The sequence below is a fragment of the Benincasa hispida genome, chromosome 1, assembly GCF_009727055.1.
Source record: "Benincasa hispida cultivar B227 chromosome 1, ASM972705v1, whole genome shotgun sequence".
Lineage (NCBI taxonomy): Eukaryota > Viridiplantae > Streptophyta > Magnoliopsida > Cucurbitales > Cucurbitaceae > Benincasa > Benincasa hispida.
The window spans coordinates 13,778,824-13,803,354 of NC_052349.1; the positions used below are offsets into that span (position 1 = coordinate 13,778,824).

General features: G+C 32.0%; 2 protein-coding genes across 3 annotated transcripts; both read right to left on the reverse strand.

The window, feature by feature from the left end:
• Positions 1-4,415: 4,415 nt before the first annotated feature.
• Positions 4,416-7,269, reverse strand: LOC120090369 (serine/threonine-protein phosphatase PP1 isozyme 3-like). Of its 2 annotated transcripts, none has more exons than XM_039047994.1 (5): positions 6,743-7,269; positions 6,455-6,642; positions 5,217-5,776; positions 4,926-5,135; positions 4,416-4,831 (listed from the first exon to the last, which is right to left on the reverse strand). In XM_039047994.1, exons 2-5 carry the CDS (start codon positions 6,627-6,629, stop codon positions 4,811-4,813), a joined length of 966 nt encoding a protein of 321 aa, XP_038903922.1. In that variant the 5' UTR covers positions 6,630-6,642; positions 6,743-7,269; the 3' UTR covers positions 4,416-4,810. The 2 variants fall into 2 exon arrangements, with proteins under 2 accessions (XP_038903922.1, XP_038903914.1); XM_039047986.1 differs by having other exon boundaries at positions 6,455-6,639; positions 6,743-7,268.
• Positions 7,270-22,781: 15,512 nt separating this feature from the next.
• LOC120071659 (ethylene-response factor C3-like) lies at positions 22,782-23,997 on the reverse strand. Its single transcript, XM_039024032.1, has one exon. It carries the CDS (start codon positions 23,870-23,872, stop codon positions 23,189-23,191), a length of 684 nt encoding a protein of 227 aa, XP_038879960.1. The 5' UTR covers positions 23,873-23,997; the 3' UTR covers positions 22,782-23,188.
• Positions 23,998-24,531: the final 534 nt, after the last annotated feature.

Here is a 24,531-nt window from a genome sequence, read left to right on the forward strand (position 1 = left end):
TTCGATCGACTTCAAAATTTTAATTGGAGAAAATTTATTTTCTGTCAAGTTTTGATGAAAATCTGAGATTTCTTGAAATTTCGAGAAAATTTTGAGAATATTTTGATTCTCCTCATTTCGACAAAAATTCAAAATTTCGAGAAAATTTCAATTTTTTAAAATTTACTACGTTGGCTTAGTTCAAGTTTTTCAATTTTTATGATTCTGATTACACAAAATTCTATATTTTCACACACTAATGCCATTTTCGACAAAGGATTAAGTGTTTTTTTATGCATTACTTTTTTCCTAATTTCCAACTTTTCTCAATTTTTAGCTTTATTTTCAACCCAAAACTTTCTTTTATAAAGAAAATCAATTTGAAAAAACCACAAAAAAATAATATATTTTTATTTTTAACCTCATTCAAACTTTTTCCATTAGTTTGTCACGTCATTTCACCTTAAAATTGAATTGATGTGAGTTTTTTTTTAATAATCCAAAACTTTCACAATTTTCACATCATTTCATCTCAAAATATTCATAAACTTTATATAGTTTCGTAATTATTTTCCATTTTCTTTTTTAAACTTCTGCTCTTGCATCACACAAACATTTACAATAAACATTTAAATATTATCTTACTTTATAGAAATTGTGATTAAAAATGATCAACTATAATAAAATCAAGCCATAATCTGAGGTTCATTAATAATTATAATAATTTCTATCGATTTTCATAATTTTTTTCCTAAAATTTTCATTAATAATTTTATAAAATTAAGATATCGATATTTTCATCCATACTAATATTTTGAATATTAGAAATCGGAGAGCTCACAATTTTAACATCACTGTTGGAGAATAGGGGAGAGTTGAGTGGGCCATCGTACGAATGTCAAACTTTTCCAAATCAACGGCTAATAAACCTCACACGAGCAACCAATCGACGGCTAATATGTTCGTACCATGCGATTATATCGAGCGACGTCGGATCATGACATTATCTTGCAATCCGTATCGTACTCGATAATTTTTTATTTATTTCTTTATTTTTACTACAAGACTTTTATTATTATTCCATGAATAAAATAACAACATATTACTATTATATAAGCATATTGTTTTTAAAATAATTTGTGAGCTTGGTTATGATTTATCAATAATAAAATTAGGATAAGACAGATATATACAATTTCTTTTTATTTTATTGTGCAAAACAAATATTTTTATTTTACTCATCACGTAGAAAGCGAGTTCTTTGTGCATACAATTAAAAAAAAAAAAAACCTTTCATATTTAAAATTTTCAACTCAATATATGCTAAAAGCGAAGTCAAATTTTTACGCCTAAAACATAATCTAACTTAAATAATTGAGTTTTAATTTCAATATTTGTACACACTATTTCAATTTTTCAATAGTAGTTTTCATTTCTTTAAGTCATTGTTATCTCATTCAATGACAATTTTTAGCCAAATTTATTGTTTTTAAAGTAAAATTTAATTAGGCAAACAATAATTTTTTTTTTTTTAACTACGGAAAAAAATAAGATTTGACTCTTCTCTTTTTATGCCAATTTGTCAACACCAAACTATTTGACCATTTGATTTACAAAATTACTATTTCAGTTGTATCAGTTATGTTTTAAATTTAGCTTAATTTACAAGTTTAGACATAAACTTTTAAGTTTGTCTCTAAATGTTGAAATTGTCTAATTGATCAATAAACTTAAAATTTTATGTCTAATAAGTTACTAAACGTTGTGTCTATTAATTATTTAAACTTTCAATTTTAAGCTTAATAAAGTCTCTGATATATTAAATTAAAAAAAAAAAACAAATATGAATTGATATATCTATTAGTGTAATATGCTTAATGTATATAAACACTTTATAGGTCTATTAGACACTTTAGGGTTCCATTAGATACAAAATTGAAACTTTAAAGTTCTATTAGACATGACATAAAAATGGATGTTCAAGAGTCTATTAGACACTTTTTTAAATTTCAAGATCTTGACACAAATTGAACATTTAGAGGCCTATTTAGACACTTTTGAAAGTTCCAAAATTAAATTTAGATTTTAACCATAAACTTCATTGAAAAAAATTCAATTGTGCATAAAACAAAAATCATAATTTTTAATTGGTTTGTTATATTGTATTTTATTGTATTTTAAATAATTAAAAAAATTCAAAGATGCTTGAATCTTTGCCATAGTCTTTGTTTATATCGAAAATAATAATTTTTTTTTAAAAAAAGAACCCTCTACGTACATATTTGAAGTAGCATTTTTTTGTTGCATCTATAGATACTCTCCATTTGTTTTATTTATATTGAAAAAAATAAAAATTATTTTAAAAAATTGAACCACTTGACATAATATCAGTGGTGTTGGTTGTTGATGAGTGCTTAAGTTTTTTCCATTCAAATTAATATTTTAGGTTACAAAGTTCGTAAATGGTTTAAATGATTCCTTTGTTTCCCCCCGAGAAAATGGTTTGAATGATTCATTGATCGTTGGTTAACCATCGAAAGAAATAATATTATGAGTCATGGTGACTTAGCAAAACATAATAATTTATTTCTATGTTTTTTATTGGATATTATATGAAGTAAGCGACGTCTTCGGTTGTACTTTCATCTAAAAAAACAAAAAAAAAGCCATCGCCCATCTTTCCCATCTTCTCTTCCTCCGGCAACAAAAAGAAAAGATATGTTCCTAACACATTATATTTAGAACATAAAGAAGAATAGCTACATCTAAATAGGACAACTTAAAAAATAGCTAACCCAATTTTTTATTTATTATTATTTTTATTATTATTATTATTTTTTGAGAAATGGCTAAATGCATATTTTAACTTTGTGTGTGTTTGTTTAAAGTTTTCAAGTATTTAATTTCGAAAATAAGTCAATGAATTTAAGTATTAGACAATCACTCAAAATAATTTTGAAACACTTTTACTTTAAACCATTTTTATTTTTAAAAAATTAAATAAAAATGACTTTTAAAAAAAAAAAACATATTTTTCTCTAGTGAATCCAAATTGATTAGGAAGAAAATTTTCCTAATGGTTAAGCTTTCAAATAGTAGACATTTGTAGATCATAAAGATGTCTAATTTCCCATGCAAATGGGGGGGGGGGGGGGGGGAATGAGAGAGGGAAGTAAGGGTGAAAAAATGAGGCCTTAGGGGGAAGGTAGCGCACTAATTCGATTCTCCTTTCCTGCTAGGGTATGCGTTAGTTACCATGGGCAGAATAGTGGTACAATACCACTTATCATTCGGCAACTAAACAAAGACCGTTTGCTAAACGAAGACGAGAAAGGCGTTTCCCATCCCCATCCCGATTAGCCTCTATTTATTTATTTATTTAGTATAATTATTTAATGTTATTGTTGAATGAGAAATTTTGGCGAATCACAAGTTGTCCACATCATCAACAAAAGCCCGAGCCTATTGGAAAAATTATAAGTTGGATCGGACCGAGTAATTAAAGTCCCTTGGACCCAACCCAATTCAAACCCATAGTGAAATTTTAGGCCAGATTAAGCCCAAGCCCAATTTGTACCCAATAAAACAATTGGACCCAAACCCATGTAAAGCTCATGAGAAACTTCTATAAGACCTCTTCATTTGGGGGGAGGTTGGAGAAATTGAAGACAAAAGTTCTCTAAAGATCTAAAGTCTGAAGCTCCAAGGATCTGAAGAACATAACTCTTCCAAAGCTTTAAAGATTAGAAGACACTAAAGCTCTGAAGACTAGAAGACACTGTATCTTCACAACCTACAAGACCCAAGCCCACATGTGAACTCTATATGACTTTGAATATTAGAAGATTTCAACAAACTGTATCTTTACAACCTACAAGGCCCAGGCCCAGGCCCACATGTAAACTCTATAATTCTAGGTTCCAGAGAGGGCCTAGAGAGAAAGAGATATCAAGCCCAAAGGTAGATGAAGATCCCGATCACCAAGCCCAAAGGAAGATCAACAAAATATTATGTATTAGAGATTGTCTCATTTTCCACAAAACTAATATAAATATAAAATTCAAATTCCACAAAATAAATTTTTCTTGAAATCTCGTGCAAACAATTATATTATTATTACTATTATATAAATATTAGATTTAAATTTCAAGTTTGATTGTTTACTAGTTAAAATAATTAATATGTTTAAATTAAATATTTAAATCCAGATTATATATTTGAATGATTTAGTTTATATCTATTTCTTTATACTAAAAAGTTAGATTAGTTTTTTTAAATCAAAATTTGATTAATTTATATTTAAATTCAAATTGTCTATAAAACTGCTATACTAAATAATTTAATGATAGAGTTAATTATTTAATTAAAATTTACCCAATTTAAGTTAAGGAAATGATATAGTCGACTCCGCCCATGTGAACATCTCTAGTAGACCATTTTTATCAAAGCTTCACAATTCCCGTCATGTTTTATATCATCGGGCTAAACATGTTGGGCCAAGCCGACCCAAGAACTGTCGTAAGATCGGCAATTAGACCCATTAATGCCCACTTCCAATACTTGCCTTCAAAAATCATAAACATGAAAAGACAACAATATCATGTCTTTTTCCAATTATTTTGTTCTCCACAGATGCTTAAGTGAACCCATAAGCAAGAAAATGGCAAAAAGCATGAGATCATTTCAAACTCCTAACCACATAGCGACTGTTACACTAAGGAGAAAGCCTGTATCAGATGTCACATTTCATTAAGAAGCCACGGGAGATCAAAACTCATCCGAGGTAGCCTCTGAACCAACCAAACAAACTTGAACATGCCAAAAAGTTTCATCAGATTGCACCGAGAAACGACTGCAAAGAGAAAACGGCAAAAGATTAGAGCTTTTTTAAGCTTTTTGACACGTGATCTTCGTGTTAATCAGTTCCCATTTGAGAATGAATTTACCTTTACTTTTTTCGGACCGCCATATCGTCCGCTGCCAAACCCAAATTTTGACTTTTTTTCAGGTGGTTTTAGTATTTGGAAAGAGCACATTAAATTTGAATCCACATGCATCATTGCAGCAGCATTGTCAAACTCTCCACAGTAGTTTGGAGCAGAAAATAAAGTTACAAGCTGTCTATTTGCGAAAAACTCGTACCCGTCCTCCACGACCTGTGTATTGAAACAGTAGGCTCAGTGTAAGTGTTTGCATTGTGCAGGCTATAAAGCTATAAATAAGAGACATGTTCACACCTGGTGAGCTCTACAAATCAAATCAAGGTCATGTTTTCGAAGAAATTCCATTACTCGATCCGCACCAAAAGTGTATGAAACCCCCCGTTCGTTTGGTCCCCAGCCGCGTGTATTTACACTTGGATCGGACCAAAGAAGATCACAGAGTAAACCGGACTCTGGAACATCAGCAGGGCGCTTTAAATTCCTAATCTGATCTAACCTGTCAAGGTGAGGAGATAGCCCACCATGCATACACAGTATCTTTTCATCAATTAGAGCAGCCACAGGTAAGCAGTTGAAACAGTCCGTGAATATTTTCCACAGTTTGACGTTGAACCTACGTTTACATTCGTCATAAAAACCATAGATACGGTTTACAGACGCACATTCATGGTTGCCCCTCAAAAGGAAGAAGTTTTCAGGATATTTTATTTTATATGCAAGGAGAAGGCAGATTGTTTCTACGCTCTGCTTTCCTCGATCTACGTAGTCCCCCAAGAACAAGTAGTTCGAATGAGGAGGAAATCCGCCAAAATCGAGAAGCCTAAGAAGATCAGAATACTGACCATGGATATCCCCTGCATGGCATTGAAAACTAAATTTCGGTCATTTAGATAAAATTTATCCCATCGATCATCACGTATCCCATGTTACCCCAATCGCATTAGAATGAATGGAAGATTATGATTTTAGTCGAGACAATTAATAACCGGTATGCTTCAATGATTATCATCTCTTTCAAAGTGCAAACTACGCCTAAAACCAGTGGGGTTAAATTTTTTCTTGGTGCTGCTCAACAAGGACATGGGAGACGGGATTTGGGAATAGTTAGGGAGATTATTGAAGTATTGAGGGTGTATTAGCAATTAGACAAGGAGAGAGAGTCAGAAGAGATGGGAGAGAGAATGGTTTAGATGGTTTATGCTTGAATGTGTACACTCAAGGAAGGGAAGATTCCAAAAATATATCGAATACTTGTAGTTTTACTTTCTACTATATTTCAATATGAGTTGTTTGGGTTCTAACTGAACCAATAAGGTCATCCCATCTTCTAATAAACTTAGTTCAACTCTTGAAACTTTGTTGGCCATTAGGAATTTGGTTAGTAAGTAATTAGCATATTTGATTAGTTCTTCTCGTGTTTAGTATGCCAAAACACACTTTTCAAACAAAGCAACCAAAAATACAATAACTACTACAATATAATCCAAACAAGAAACCACAGCATATCAAAGGAGAAAGGGGGAAGGAGAAACCGCATATATAGATTGGTGCATCAATTTCCAAAAGATTTGGTTGGCTTAAGAAAATTTCTCTGGAAGCCATGCATAGCTGGGTAATTTCAGCCTCAGAAAGCAGCACCTGCTTCCCCGATCTGCTCCCGATTTCAAGCAACCTCTTAATTATTCTATTAAGGGTAGCAGATTCCATCTTAGAGTTCCTGCTTCAATCCAAATGAACAAAAAGAAACAAACAATCATTCAGATCGAACAAAATAGCAGTAGTAAAGTAAAAGAAAAGGCAGAATAAAGGCGGCAACGTACTCCGATCTTCAGCGCCCTGTTGATTTGAAAAACTAGCATGACTTGCAGAAAGAAAAAGCGGAGAAGAAGAATTGGGAATGGGAGAGAAAGAGAGTTTGAAAACGAAGCGAAATGGAACGTCAACTGTTGATTTATATTTCATTTTGTGTTTTGTCACTTGATGAATTGGAAAAGAATGGTGGCAGATGATTGAGGAAAAGAAGAATATATTCGATTGGAAGAAGATTGAGTGGAATTCGGAGAAAACCCTAAAAGAAAAATGTGATGCAGAAAGGGAAAAAGGGGAAGGGAATTAAAGAACGAAAGGTAAGGAAGAAGATTTCTAAAGTGGGGATGTGAGTTGGCCCTCCCGGACCCATACAAACTTCGTATACACTCTTCAACCCTCCATGATCACCACCGTGGCGCGTTTCACTTTTCACCATGCACCGCCGCTTACGGCCGCCGGGAATATCTGCGCAAATATTGCACAACCAAAAACTACGAAACAGTTTTGTTTCTATGTTTTGAAGAAAACACTTTTTTTTCACTTACAACCTTAGTCGATCGATTTTGAGGTCTTTATTAAAATTAATTGATATATCAAATTTTATATCTAAACAAATTCGAAATCTCTAATATTGTGTTTCGTAAATTCATGAATATATATATATATATTATTTTATATTTGTGAGTGTTCAAGCTAGTATCAAATATTGAAATCATAGGTAAGTGGTCACTATTTATTGAACTTGTTCTTTTGAAAGGAGTGTTAGGACCCCAACTTCAAGAGAATAGAGTGATCTATTATAATAGTTGGCGTTTCTAACTGTTATAACCTATAATTAATTACAATAATATTATTATTTTAAATATTTCTTTGTTACAATGACATAGACTATTATAACCTACGAACTATAATGATTAATAACTATATACCCAACTCAACGCCTCAAATATCTCTTTAGCTTTTTATTGAATTGAACTCATGATCCTTTCATACTTAGGCCAACCAATGATTGTGGAAAACTTTGTTATGTAAATAAGTATAACATAATTTTTTAAACGAAATAGATGTTAACAAATAACGATCTTCTATATAAATGTAAATATTAAAATACATGCCACGATAAACTTGAGTATTTTTAAGAACAAATTTATAAGTTCAATGGAGTTAGTTATAGGGGCATGACTAAATCCACTACCATAAAATTTAAGTTATTCTAACTAAACTCGAGAATCAATTAAATCTATAAAATTTTAATGTATTTGAACTCAAGCCAACTTAAACTGCGCAGGTTAAGTTGGGTCGATGAGAATCAAAATTTGTTGAACATCTCTATCTGTATCTTCCAATAAAAATTAGCCTAGCATATTTGGGCTTCCGCCCAGTAAAATATGGGCCTAAACGGTCGTTCATAGGCCCAAATGTACAATAGATTGGGCTCGCTATTCTTCCTATTTTGTTGGGTTAACGATATTGATGCAAAACCTTTCGGCCCATTTTCTTGCGGGCCATGCTACGTATGTCTTTCAAATTGGGTTTAATGAACTCTTTCAAAAAACAGAATAAAATAAAATTTATACGTGTCTTCATTTTTCGTCCTTTTTTAAATAAAATTAAAATAGAAATATAATACTTTTATATCATATTATAAAAATACAATAAAACGGGCTTTATGTATGTAAACTCTGTCCTAAGAAAGTATATATAAATAATACTCAACGCCATCAAATTACTCTTCTATTTAAAAGATAAATAATTGAATCATAGTGAATAAACTATGGTTAAATTGCAAGTTTAGTCCATAAATTTTCAGTTGTATATATTTTGTCTTTGAACTTTAACATATCCTCCTACTTTCAATTTTATTTTCAATAACTTCTTACAAATTTTTATTTTGTGTTTGATAGATTATTTACCTATTCATCAATATTTTTTAATATTTACAAATTTTTTAAACATATAATTGGAAATTGAAAGTCCAAAAGTCTTATTAGATGTAAAAATTTAATGTTATATCAAATGAATTAGTTGATTTGTGAAGTTGTGAATGACTCGGGTTTTCTTTTCTTTTCTTTTCTTTTCTTTTTTTATTTTAACAAGATGTCCAGATAATTTAGATAGAAGAATCAAAAGCTCATAGGGGAATAAAATAAAAAGAAAGAATTACTTTATCAATGGAAGTTTACCAAAATAAACAATATAATTATATAATACATCAGTAAAAGTAATTAACAAAAGAAAAGGAATTTTCTCGTATCCGTTTGGAAGAAAAGTCGAAAAGGAACCCATATCGATAGTAAAAAAAATCGAAAAGGCAGTGGAATAAGATAATATTGTATAATATAACAAGTATCTTTCAATAAATAAATATATAAAATAACAAGTAGTTTGGTTTGAATTTTGACCAAGACTTTGACCTTGAATAGTCAATAACCACGTGATTGATTTGGATGGTTCCTATTTTTCCGGTTCAGACAAAACCTAATCCCTTCTTCGGTTTATTGTTTTGTTGTTTTTTAAGTAAAACAATTTGTGCCCTTAATCTATATTCACAAGAGTTAACGTATCCAATTTTTCTTCACAACTAATATCTATTTTTTTTTTATTTTCTTTACCTTTCAAAATAAATTATCGTATTTTGATAATCTAGTTAGATTATTTGTATAATTAGTTTAATTGTTAATTTTAAACTCTTTTAATATTAAATTAGTATTTTGAAATTTTAATAGCTATTTATCTTATTTTTCTTCTAAGGTTATAATAGACATTTTAGAATTATATTAAAAAAATTTGAAATTAAATTGAACATAATATTTTTATTGTGTGAGAGTGTTCTCTATTAGAGACGGATCTACGAATAGGTCTCTACATCGTGTCGTTTTACATATAAATATATTATTTTTTTTATTAAATATTAAAAAGTACAGGTATGTTTTAAATATATAGAACGGTGCTCCAAGACGAGGGATTTGCTTCAGTGGTTAGCGGTGCAGTTCACTAGGTGAGAACTGGATTTCTCGAAACCCATGGGATGCAGTTTTTGTTCCTTTTTATTTTAACCGATTTTTGTTGCCGAAAATTTCAAATATATAACTAAATCCTAAGTTCCAAGTTTTTTTTCTACTCACATGTATTTATGTTTGTATACAAATATTTTTTAATTTTTAGATTCCTTTGCTAAGTATTTGATTATTAATTCTTAATTTTTAAAAATTAAGGCATATATATATATATATATATTGTTATTTACTCTACTATTATTTTAAAATTACATTTAAGTTAGTACAAGTTTAATTCTTAGTTTTTAGAATTATGACAAACAAATATCTAAAATCTCAATTCAACTTGTAAAAATGTCCAATAGATATATAAGCTATCAATTAGTATCTAAAAATCTCATAAAATATAAAAAATGCTTAAAAATTAATCATTGTATTAGACAAAAAAATATTTTTGTTTCTAATTAAACCTCAAATTTTAAATATCATAGCTAATAGTTACATTGTCTTTTTTTTTAAAGTCTAGTATTATATATTAGACACACAATCGAGATATTAGTGATCTGTTATACACTTTATAAAGTTCAAGAACTATAAATGTTACAAATTGAGATGTTAATAGGCTAAACTTTTAACATAAATAAAGTTGTGCCCCCTTTAACATTAAATTTTGGATCTGCCATATGTCAATTAATTATGTTTGTTTTGGCGATATTGTAAGATTTGAATATTATATCGATGTATCTAAAATTATATTTATATGGAATTTGTGCCCTACCTAAAATCCTGGATCCATCACTATTCTCGATCCCAACTTTAAAGATGAACTTTTATTTGTTAACTATGAATTTGGCTTAATTACATGACCCACTGGGTTATCTCCCCAAGAAAGTTTTCCCCTTCTCACTTATTTTAGGATTCAATCATAGGGGCCGTTTGGATTGAGGTTTTATCAATGCCCAGGAATTAACGATGTCTGAAAATTATATGTCTAGGAATAAAATTACTGGAAATCAAGGATGACTATGTTTTGTTGTGCATGGGAAAACAATGTCTGCGAATAGTATGTGAGAATTAAAAAAAATGACATTGTGAAAACAAGTCCATGAGGGTTTATGCCCAAAGTGGACAATATCATACCATTGTGAAGATAGTTTGAGGGTCTTGTCCCTATCAAGCATTTGTTGAAATGCCTTAAACCTGTTTGTTGACACTTCGAACAACCAAGTACGGGGTCTCACTTTATATTTATTTATTTGTAGTTATTTACGATTATGACCCTAGGGTTTAGAGTAGTGCGCTATATAAACTCTCTAACCCTAGAGGCGCCGTTATGATGTAATTTTCTGAAAACATTTTTCCTAATAATACTGTTCTCCCTCTGCCTGTGGACGAAGCTAACACACTGTTAGTGAACCACGTATATCTGTGTGTTGATCTTTTCTATCTCTACATTCCATTTTTTTTTGTGTTCTTTAATCGTCGATTTTGTAACAATATGATCGCTTAAATTATTTACACGATCGCTGAGCTCCGCTACACGATCGTTTACAAAATACTATATGATCGCTGAGCTTCGCTACACGATCGCTAAGTAACAAAATGTTATACAATCGCCTACCAAATGCTATATGATCATTTACCAAATGCTACATGATCGCTGAGCTCGGCTACACGATCGCTTAGCTCTGCTACATGATTGCTGAGTAACAAAATATTATACGATCGCCTACCCAATGCTATACGATCGCTTACCAAATGCTACACGATCGTTGAGTAACAAAATGCTATACAATCGCCTACCCAATATTATACGATCGCTTACCAAATGCTACACGATCGCTGAGTAACAAAATGCTACACGATCGCCTACCTAATGTTATATGATCGCCTACCAAATGTTATACGATTGCTTACCAAATGCTACACGATCGCTTACCAAATGCTACACGATCGCTTACCAAATGCTACACGATCGCTAAGTAACAAAATACTATACGATCGCCTACCAAATGCTACACGATCGCTAAGTAACAAAATGCTATACGATTTCATGGCTGGAAGGAAGGAAAATCGTGGTAGGAAACGGAAGAAGAAATGAAAACCCACACTTCTCAATGGGTATGCAATTCCTTCATTTGTGTGGGTAAAAGATACCTAGGAATTGTCTTTTCCAAGATAAATAAACAAATCCCACCGACCAAACATGGACTTTGTAAACTCATTCCCATTCCAACCCTCTTTTCCCTCTAACCAAACGGCCCCATAATTGTTAATTATAAACTTGTATAAACTATTTCAAAGATCACAAAACAATTAAATTGTTTTAGTTGGATAGCTATTTCATTTTTTATTTTTAGTTTTTGAGAATTAAGTTTGTAATCACTATCTCAATCTCTAAATTTATTTTTTATATTTTTATCTATTTTTTAAACTTGTTTTCATAATCCAAGTCCAAATTTAAAAATTAAGATCTCGTTTGATAATCATTTGATTTTCTTTTTCTATTGTGCTTCTTTTCTCACATATAATTTCCTTACCACATTTTTCATCTTTCGTAAGTGAATATTTAAGTTTGTTTTTGGTCAAAATCCAAAAAAAAAGACAAGTTTAAAAAAAATATATTGTTTTCAAAACTTAGTTTAAAATAGTGTTGTAGACTTCATTTTCAAAAATAAAAAATAAAAGACCAAAAAGTTATCAAGTAGTGTCGAAAAGATCTAGTAGTTTTTATTTTATTTTTAAAATTTAGCTAGAAGCCGTTACAAGTGTGATATAAATGAATTAATAATATACATCAATTAAATTTACTATATATACATACATTGTGTGTGAGAGATGAAAAAAATAAGAAATCAAATAGTTTTCAAGTAATGTCGACAAGATCAAGTAGTTTTTATTTTATTTTTAAAATTTAATTAAGAGTCCGTTACAAGTATGATATAGATGAATTGGTAATATACATTAATTAAATTTATGAATCAAGTTAAAAAATATTGTGGATTTTCAAATTATTGACAAAAATGAGGTGCATAGGAAAGTATTTTTTTAAAATAGGTGGGAATGGAAAGTATTGATAAAAAGAGGTAGTTTTGGTATGTAAGGAAATCGTGTACCGATTAGCATTTAATCCCGTCAGCACCACGTCAGCTTAGTTGGTTGACCAATCGAAGAGAAACTCGTGGATCGGGACCACGATTTTTTTCTTTTTTTTTTAAAAAAAATAGATTGACTAATTATTATTTTTTAATCGGAGATGTACAACAATAATAAGACTTTAGAACCGAGTCCACAAATTCCTTCATTATTAAACTTAATTATATATTTAATCTACAATGAAAACATAATTATTCTGCACTCATATTTTAAAAAAAAAAAAAAACGATGTCACGATACTAAAGAAGATTTACAATTAGTTCTTTAATTTGAAAACAGAAGTTTACATGAAATTTAAAGACGACCCCCTGGCACTTAGCCCATATGGGGGCTGTCTTCGTGTGCCTCTAAATTAGCTTCACCGGTTGTTGTTGTCGTCTACGATGAATACGTCTTCGATCAGTGTCAGCAACATTGAGTCGCCTTGTTTGTTGAATAATACTTTCTATGTTGACCAATGTTTGGTGACACATTGAACTCAATTCTGGTCAATTGTGTTGGACTGAATATTGTTGTACATCTCCGATAAAATCATTTTGTACCATGAAAAAAATAAATATTAAACAATATTCATATCAAATATTTGAAAATTTTCTGATTTTAAATCTCTTACCATGCAGTAATAGTAAGCGCCGCTAGGTGTGATAAATTACTTCGTGATTAAATCGTACCAGGAAAAGTAGCCATCTGATACAGCTGGCTCATTTGTTATTTCTCTCTGTGCACAACGATCATGTCGTCCATGCCAGTAGGATATATATTCCGCGTGAATTCAACGCCAGTCTTGGTCGTGCTTATCTCTCAAATCAATCTGGTGTAGTGCTGGGAGTGTATAGGACAACGAAGGTATCGTTTGTCGCAGACCGAACTGTCTCAACACACGATCTAGATGATGTCACTATACTATATGGAAGCATATAAGAGGGTTAACGGTCAACCAGATATCTTCACCATCACGACAGTAATCAGGTAGTGATGACCAAATATCTTGTGTGTATGACGTCCAATTAATCTGACAAAAAAAAGAAGATAATTATACATCCAAAATGTTTTAAATATTCATTTATATATACATTTGTTACCTGACTGTGCATTAGTCTGTCAAATATTTTTTGGTATACTAGCAACATATTTGTTGACTGTTCAGAGACAGCTAATACACCACTGCATCTAAAATTATAAAAAATACAATTAATTTATATTCTTACATAAAATGATAACAAAATAAATATATAAATGAAATAGTACCTGAACCTAAGTGGATGATGATCTAGGGCCTGTAATAGGACTTGTGGTGCTATAATTGGAAATCTATCATAAGCCCATACCTGTACTAGTATTAGCGGCCTCGCTATTTCCAACACTTGTGCATTTTTCTAAAAAAGTTCTCTATAAAGCCATGAAAGACAGCCACCACCCCATGAGTACGTACCAGCATGCTCGAATATCAGACAGTACCGAGAGAACATGAGATGTAATAGAGTGTTTGACTTGTCAGTAAAATAAAATCCTCCAATAAGCTGCATAATGTATGCTCGTGCATACCTACGTACGCTGATGTCGTCAGCATCGGGAGGTAATTCTAGAAACTGGGACGCCAACCATGGGATACTCAATCTTGAGCCTTTCAGATCATCTGGTAGAACACCTAAGAACTCGTCACAAACATTCTTCCAATCATATTGTAATGAACTTGTCAATGGTTCTCCTTCCACTCGTAACCAAAATTGAATAACAACATCCTATAACGTAATTGTACATTCCCCACAAGGCAAGTGAAATGTGTGAGTTTCTGGTCTCCAACGCTCACCTAAAGCAGTAATGAGGTGTCAATCAAGTTGGATAAATCCGATCTGTGCAACCCCAAGAAAATCTGCATGTTCAATGTAGGGAATAATACGTTGATCAAATGGGATAGTATGTTGTGTAAATGTCTCCCTTCTCCGACAACCCAAAACTACGGTAGAAGAACTATCTCATTCGATTGCGAACGATGTGTATTTTGTCGATATAGTTGTATAGGATTAGAAGAACCAAGCTCCATTACCTAAAAAGTTCAAATTACATTACATAACAAAATCCATCACATAACAAAATCTATTTCCTAAGAATGAATTAGATAAAATAAATTCAATACATAAAATTTACAAGTACACAAAAAATATAAGTACATAAAAGATACAAGTACATAAAAAATATAAGTACATAAAATATACAATTACATAAAAAATACAAGTTCATAAAAGATACAATTACATGAAAAGTACAAGTACATAAAAGATACAATTACATAAAAAATTTAATGACCCGAAGAGGAAGTACCTAATGTACGTTGTGGACAAGTAAGTCTGTTATGTCCTCATTTCTTGCAAATTATACATTAAACTTTTTGGCTTGCCTCTCTCTAATCCATTTCATTATGACTGTGCGTACTTTTTGGCCGACCCTATTCTCTTAGTAAATCAATATTCGGAGGAAGTTCTGTAAATGATAATTCTGGTCAATACTTTGGGTGTTCTATTGGATTGAAGCGACCTTCATAACATCACTTGAAATGGGATAATTTGTAGCATTCATCAATAAGAGGTATGTATGTCAAACACACGTAATTACAAACTGCAATTACATGAGAGTATGGAATCTTAAATGACTGCCACTTATTACAAGAACAAGTTCCTTCTTTCAAACTCAAAACTTGTGTGTGTTGTCCTTTATAGGGAGAAATCATACTTATGCCAGTTTGTACTTCAAAAGTTTGAGTTTTCCTGTCAATAGATGTCACTGTGTGTGCAAATGCTTGTTTTTCCCACCTCTTAAGTTTTCTCTGGGCATATTCTATATACATATCCCCATGGTCGAGTGCTTCACTAATCTCTTGTCTTCGACGTTCAAAATATAGTATTGTACGATAAAATATTAGCCTAATCAAAGAAGTAATTGGTAACATTCTAACACCTTTGAAAACACCATTCATGCATTCAGCTGCATTGCTTGTCATCCACCCATAGCGGTACCCACCATCATGTGATTGGGTCAATTTTTCCAAGTCAATATTAGAAAAATATTCAAGGCATTCAGGGTTCAATTGTTTCAATTCTTTCATGCACCCAATGAAGTTGCGCCATTAGTGTTGATTTCCTACCTTCAACACCAAATCTTTTAGTTGCTTTGATTTATATGTCGTATTGAAATTACTGGCAATATCGATGGTACGCTTTAGGTTCATTCCAACCAATTTTCTCATTATTAATTACAGTAAGAATGCCCTTATGTCTATCAGAAATCAAGCAAATATCATCTCTTTGGGTAACATATTCACGCAATGCCCACAAAAACCATGACCAACTGGACGAATTTGAAGGATCTCTTAACGAATACTTCCATGAGCGCATTTGAATCGCTCCAATTTCACAGTGACCGAAATCTCCATATACATTTAAATACACAGTTATGCAAACAAACAGTAATTAACGGCATGCTTTGAACAAGAAATAACAAGGGAGAGACTTCTCATATCAGTTGAAGATGCTCTTCAAAGTTTGGAACTCAACGCAGCGAAAGACCTCTACTCGATCAACCAACGCCCAGCAGATGCGTCGACTACAGCAGCACGAACAACCGTAAACAAACGAACGCAGCGGGGACGACACCACCAGAGAAAAGCCCTAGGTATTCTTGGAGTGAGAAACAAAGTGTGGTCTTTGGTGAGTTTGGCAGAGGTAAGAGGAAGAACTGATTGTATAGACGATAAGAAAGTGGGAGAGAATAGGATGCTATCGCATAGCTAGATGCTTATCGTTTAGAAGAAACTACACGATCGTGTTGCTTTTACTGAACGATCGTTTAGCAAACATGACACACTATACGATCGTTTAGGAATTAGTGTGTGATCGTTTACGCATTAGGTCGGCGATCATTTAGGCGCGAGGTATGTGATATAAATGCCACAGGTCTGTGAATAGCTAACTAAACACTTTAGCCACGGGATCCACTATCCGTTAACTATCAGACATTCCACTAAAGATCAATAGCTGAACTCTTCTTACCACAGATATATTTCTGTGTCCATCGGATATAACCAATCATGAGTACGATGACCCTTCACAGATGCTCGTAAGTACAGTTGGGCCAAATTACCATTTTCTCTCTACAGTTACATCTCACTCCTTAAGTACCATTGATTTCTCTAATAAACAATACAACATAGTCCAAGCCAAGAGAAGGTGTGTGGCGCCACATCGTTCAAACCCTGGAATCAGCCCTTAAGGGAGCTATCTATCTACTTATCTCTGCCTTGGGGAAGGAGTGAATTCCATCTTGTGTAGCTGAATTTCCAACTCCCAAATCAGACGAATCCCCAAAATGATAGGTTTCAAACGGCGACCTGGCCACTCGCACCCATACAAATCAAAGGACCACCCTCAATGGCAGGAGTTCCCAACTCACTCATGATTGAGGTCATGTTACCTATGGTCATCCTAGTGAAGTGAAGTCTCTGTCATGAACGGTGTTATATAATGAGATGTTAAAACTTCGTGGTCAGGTCTTATACAAACTTTTTGTATAGGACGCCCCCGCTCGCATGTCCCCAACATGAATGATCAGGGTCAGGCCATCTGTGACAAGTCACAACACTTTTGACCATTCCAGAAAGCGGGCCGCATCAGTAGTGTTAACAGGATAAGGATTCCCTCCTATCTCCATATACTACAGACCATTTTGGTTATCTCTTAAGACATGATCCACTTGTATGTCACCACATACATGCTTGAGTTACATACAGATAACCAGGGATTTTAAGTTTATTGGTTTGTGGTAAAGCAAATAAAACATGCAACTAAGCAAAAAACAAGATGTGAAGTAAAATATCATATATTATACAACACAAACGTTCGTATGAACTGTTTACAAACTACAGGACAAGAAACTTTATGGCATCAATCCCAACAGAATTTTCACCTTCAACAATAGCAAAAGCAAGGGAAAATATATGCCCGTTTGCATCAATAGATAAGGCGGGCAATAATTTTTCCTTATACTTTCCATAGAGACGAGTTCTATCGATATGGATTAATAGTGTACAATATTTGAACCCTTCTCTTGCAGGACCGAAGGACCAGAAAACTCAACAAAAAATAGTCGTACCTGGCACATCAAATAGAAGGAAATACCAATTTGATCGTGTTCCTAGATTGTAATGAACAAGAGTACTCAACCAATACGGAAGCTCTGAATATGATTTCTCTCGATCACAAAACACAGCAATCAATGCTTTTCTCTTGGCTTACCACACCCATCTATAATTAACATTATAGCTATATTGTTTTTTAATTGCTTCTTGGAGTAGGACCACAAGTACCCTAGGATCATCTCTAACCAAAATTTGGATTTCGATACTCATAAAATTTGAATCAAGCTGTTAATGATCCTGTGTCAATTCTAGGAAAAAAAAAAACATAAGTGTTCCCCTTCAAGTTTGGTGATTTTGAACATCCCATGAGTTTTATGTCGATATGCCTGTAACCTCCAATCACAACCTTCCTTGCATCTAACATACCAAATATCTTGATTTGATTCCACTACAATAATCTCATATTGTTTTGTCACATAGTATTTTTTTATAGCAAGTTGTAAATCTTCTTTAGTATTAAATTACATTCCTTTCTGCATTAAACTAGAATTATCTACACATATACTCATTTCCTCCAAAGTTGAACCTCGTTCACATGTTGAATTAGTAATTTTCCAATCTATTTGGGGAACATTTTCGACGGTACCAACTCAAGATCATGTTCCTCACTCCTATCGTTTCCAAATAATTAATCAATTTCAACATCAATATCACTGTCTCCATCATTTCCAAGTTCAAGAATGACTAAATCTTCAGGACGTATCGACATATTTATTATGATTTTTTCAACTGATATAGTTGACAAAAAAAAATATGTTAATATGTCAACCCAACAAATAGCCCAACAAAATCCAATTTCTAAGTTAAACATATAAGATCTAAATATTATACATTTAAATCAACTCAAATCTAAGATCCATAAACTATACATTTAAATCAGCCCAAATAAAAATAAAATAGTATATCCATGAATCATACATTTAATTCAGCCCAAATGCAAACAAAATGATATATATATATAATTGGCCAACAAAATCATGCAAAAACATAGCCCAACAAAATCAGCCCACCAAAATCCAATTTCTAAGCAACATATATCTAAAGATTATACATTTAAATCATAGATCCATAAACTATACATTTAATTCATCCCAAATGCAAACAAAATGATATATATATGAAGCAATCTTCATTTTCAAACTTGATCCTCGTTTTTATAAACAAATACATATATTGAGAAAAAATAAAGAAAAAACTTTACCGAAGGTGGACGACGACAAAGATTGGATATAGCGGGTGGTAGATCGGCTCATGGCGGCAGCAACAAGAGAAAAAGCTCACGGCCGGATGGAGGAAGAAAAGAGGCTACGATGGTAACGGGAAGCAAGAAAAGAGAAAACGCTCTCAGATGGAGGAAGAAGGGGTTGCGGCATTTAAGGGACCACTAAGTCATGTACCCGATACACGACTTAGGGTAATCGTGTACCGGGTACACGATTACCTCGGTCAACGTTGCATGGCTGCCACATTGGCAGTCTGCGCATGCCAGATCACATGCACTCGTGTACCGGGTACACAATTTAGTTCTGATCGTGTAACGGGTACATGATTTAAACATAATCATATACCGGGTACACAATTAAAAAACCTATTTTTGTCAATATTATCCGCCTAACCCTATTTTTGTTAATAATTATTAAAATAACATTATTTTTTTTTAAAAAAAGTCTAAATTTACTATATATATAAATATATACATTGTGTGAGACCAAATAGTTATAAAGTAGTGTTGAAAAGATGTGTGAGATCAATAGTTATCAAGTAGTGTCGAAAAGATTTGTGACCAAATAGTTATCAAGTAATATTGAAAAGATGTGCACGTGTGTGTGCACATGTGCATGTGGGATAAGGAAACAAAGACAACTTTCAAAAGTAAAAGATAAAAAAAAAAAAAAAAAAAAAAAAAAAAAAAAAAAACGACACTAAACGAAACATTTTGGGCTTTTTATTCTTGATTTTTTTAAAAAAAAATTACGCCATATTTTCTCAATATCTCACACTAGTTTACGTTTTTTATAGGTAAAAAGTTGAATTCTTAACCAATTTTCTTTTTTAAAAAAACTTTTAATACAACCTTTTTTATTTTATTTTGTTTTATTTTTTTTTTTGTTTTCAGATCTTATCTTGGTTTTTTAAAACAATGGTAAAGAGTAGATGACAAAGTAAGAAGTTTAGAGGTAGAATAAGTGTTTGTAGGTTTAATTGTCTAAAGCTAAAAACTAAAAATAAAATGACTACCAGATAAGACCTTAATAATTCAAAATGATAATTATGTAACCTTTACAATAATCATTGAAAACATATTATAGGATACACTTTCATACTATGTACTCGCAATTTAAAAGGTTAGTGTCAACAACAATCATATAACCCAATAGATAAGACATAATGTTGAGAATTGACAATCAAATATAAATAGGAATGTAAAGGAACAGAGATCAACATAGAGATTTACGTGGTTCATTAATAGTGTGTTAGATATATCTATGAGCAGATGGAGATAATTTTCTTAGAGAGAATAATACAGATTAGAGAACTGATGCGATTTTAGGGTTAGAGAGTTTATATAGTGCTCTTGTCTAAATTATGGTCATAAACATGAATAACGTAAAGAAGGAAAATATGTAAATAACTTAGGTTTTGGAGGCCTTGCCTCTGAACCCTAGAGACGAGATTCCATAATTAGTTATTTGAAGCGCCACAAATCATAATCAAAACATTTCAACAGAAAAGTTGTCTTTTTTGGATAGAAAATTTCATCCATATCTCACATTTTGTTGAGCTAAAAATATAATAATAGAGAAAAGGACGATGATTGACATTTGTATAATTTTCATCCTAGCTCCTACAATGTGTTTACAAATCTCACTTGCAAGACTAGTTTTAAAAGGTTATTACAAGTTTAGAGTATTTAAACCTTTGCGATTATGTCGAATATGTTTCTAAATTTTAGAAAAAAAAATTCAATTTTTGTGTCAAATAGATTCTTAACATATTTAACTCTTTTTAATTAATAAATCCACTAGTCATAAAATTAAAGTCTATATCCAATAGATAACTCTAAACTTTCCTCTCTTTTTTTTTTCCCTAGTAAAGCCGTAATTTTTTCTTAAAAAAATTCAAATATGTCAATAACCTCCTAAATACAATAGTGAAAATCTACTACCTGTTGCTATTTTTATAAGTTTAGTAACTTATAAAACACAAAATTTTAAAGTTTAATGATGTACTAAACAGTAAATTAAGTGAAATTAGTTGATTTAATGCCTATTTGAATTTATTTGAGAAAAAAGTATTTTCTTTTTTAAAAACTCATTTTTGGTAGAAACAATTTAAAATATACTTAAAAAGCTATTTTGAATGATTACTAAATAATATAATTCTTTCTAAAATAACTTATATTTTAAATCAAACATTTAAAAATATAATCCAAATACACTTTTAATTTAGTGAAAAGATGTGAGGAAAGTTATAGGTGGAAAGCGCAACCTAGAGAGAGTGAAAGTCCTCATTACTCGTGGCCTTCAAAATCCCAATCCTGGAATTAAAAAAACCTTTTGCCCAAAAAGTATATTATAAATAATTTAAATAAAATAAATAAATAAATATCTAAAACGAAATTAGTAATTTTAGAAAAAGAAATAAGAGGAAGACAATCTTGATTCTGCTTGTTGCTGTGGAAAGGTGAATGGAAGGCAGTCAACAAATCACAAACAGCACGCAATATCATCATCTTCTAAATTATTAAACGTGACATTTTTCTCTTTTATTTAATTTCTTCTTCTCCTTCTTTTTTTTTTTTTTTTTTTAATTTTCCCCCCCTTATCTTTCTATTTCATAAAAGTCATTAAAAGTAGATATAGCCTTAGACCAAATTGAAATTGAAGCAAGCTGGAACCTTCCTAACCTTTGAATTCATACCCCAATNTTTTTTTTTTTTTTTTTTTTTTTTTAATTCCCAAGTGGAGCTCTCCCACTCCCCTTTCACTTTCACCATACAAATCATCTTTCTATATCAACAAATCTTATTCAAATAAAGTAAAAATTTTAACTTTTAACAATCCATAAAAGAATTTACTAACATCTTCATCAGTAATTATTGTTTGTTCAACGAGTGTGAAAAGAAATTATTCTTTTGATATTGCATAATTTTGTTTTACAATTCTTAGAAGTGATTCTAATTTGAAAAAAGGTGGAACGTGTGTTAGAATAGAAATGTGTAAACTATTACAATCAAATGATCAATAATGAATTGATGTGCAATCATGCAAAAATTTGGATTTTTTTTTTTGTTAATAGAATATAAAATATCACACGTCCATAAATACAATGGATATGAGATGTTACGTATAATTTAAAAGTAATATATAACAAAATCTTAGATTGGAATCAACGTATATTAAATTGTAAATAATAATAATAATAATAATAATATAAAAGACATTTTGTTATTCTAAAAATAGGGGAAATAGAAGGAAAATATCTAAATTGTGAAGAATGATTCTTGCCGTTTTTACAGTTACTAAAGTTACTATGATACCGCACTGTCTGTCTCTCGCAGTGACAGTGTCACTATATTTTTGAAATCGTGAATTTTTTGTTCTATTACAAAAATGTTCAGAACTAGTTTGTAATGTAAAATAATTATTGAGGTGTCAATTTTATAGTACAAACGTGTGACCCACATAAGAGAAAAGTCTACATTCCTTGTCCAACATTCGTTTAATAATTGTATTTAAAAATTAAATTAAACTAAAAAAGAAAAGAAAAGAAAAAGATATTTGAATTGAGCCTATCCAGAACTACAAGGATTACTCAACTTTTTTCCCTCTTACTTTACAATAAGACAAAAAAGTAAAAAGGAAAAATATGATCAAAATTTTAAACATATGATCATCTTCTCTAAGCTTTTACAATTTGAAGCTTTTTTTTTTTGGTTCTTGTCTGGTGAAAACAGGGAGGGAGGAGAGAACAAAAAAAAAAAAAAAAAAAAAATATTAACAGTAAATGAAGAAATCCCCAGATGAGATGATGGTGAACTAAAAAAAAGGGAAAAAAGAACACCCAAAAAAAAAAAGAAGAAATTTCTTTTTTTAAAAAATAATAATTTTGATTTAGAAAGAACAAGGGCTACCACTTTGAGAAGAGCCCAAAAGTTCTTCCAAATACTCTGTCCCCAAATCTTCCAAAACCATCACATTTTGGATCCTCACATCTCTCTCTTTGCTCTTTTTGCTTATGGCTTTCCTTCTAATTGAGTGCTTTCTTTTCAAAGCCACCACCGGAGAGCCGCCGTCTTCAGCCATATTATCACCGGCGGCGCCGCCACTGCAGTTCATTTCTTTGAGAGACTCCCTAACTCTGTCGACGGGAAAATTGAGAATTGCGGCAGCACCCCTCATAGAAAAAGCAGCTTGATCGTAAGCCAAAGCGGCAGCTTCGGCACTGTCAAAAGTTCCCAACCAGACCCTTATACCATGTCTAGTAGAATCTCTAATTTCCGCCGCAAATTTCCCCCATGGCCGGCGGCGAACCCCTCTGTAAGCCCTTTCCTTCTTAGGGCTTTCTTCGCCGATGGAATCGACTTCCTCTTCCTTCACTCTCACGGTTCGGATACCGGTGTCGGAGGAATCCTGGGTCCCCCCGGAGATTAGGCCATACAGAAGCATTTCCTCTGAGTCATTCTCATTGAAAGGAAGAAAATCGTGGTCCAAATTCATGAAGGATGATTCCGGTGAACCGAACGATGATTCAGATGAGAAATCGGAAATGGAGGAGAAGAGTCCAGAGTAATCCATGGATTGAAATTTGATTTGAGATTTAGAGAATTGAAAAATATGAAGAAGAAGAAGAAGAAGAAGAAAGAAGAGGAAGGTGCTGTGTTTTGGCAGTCGTTTAGGCGAGGAAATTTTGAGCCCACAATTGGTGGTATATATACCGAATAATGAAGTAAAAAAGAAAAAGTAGGGGAAATGGATAAGGGTAAAAAGGGAAAAAAGAGTGTGGTTTTGGGGGTAAAAGAGTATTTTGGGGAATACAAAGTGTTCTCATATTTAATTAGTTTATAATGTTTTCGTCGTTGGGGAAAGAGCAGATTAATTGAACACATGCGTGAATTCGAGACATAGCCGCCGTATCAGATGGATGGTAATTTTGCTGACGTCAGCCTCTGATTGCCGGATTTTGTCGGATAGTACGAGGTCGAACTACTGTTCTCCCATACACGTTTCGCTCACGTGACCGTTGTTAGAGTTTTTGTCTTTTTTTTTCGTGGATCACACTGATTGGTTCAGCAGACCAAACCCCTTTACTTGATACCCTCTTCCCTTTTTTGTTTGAAAACGGTTTCGGTTTTATTTTCTATTTAACTTTTTTTTTTTAAAAAAAAAAGGTATATATACATTATACATTACATACACTGATTTATTTGGGGGGGAAAAAAAACTTTATTCCATCA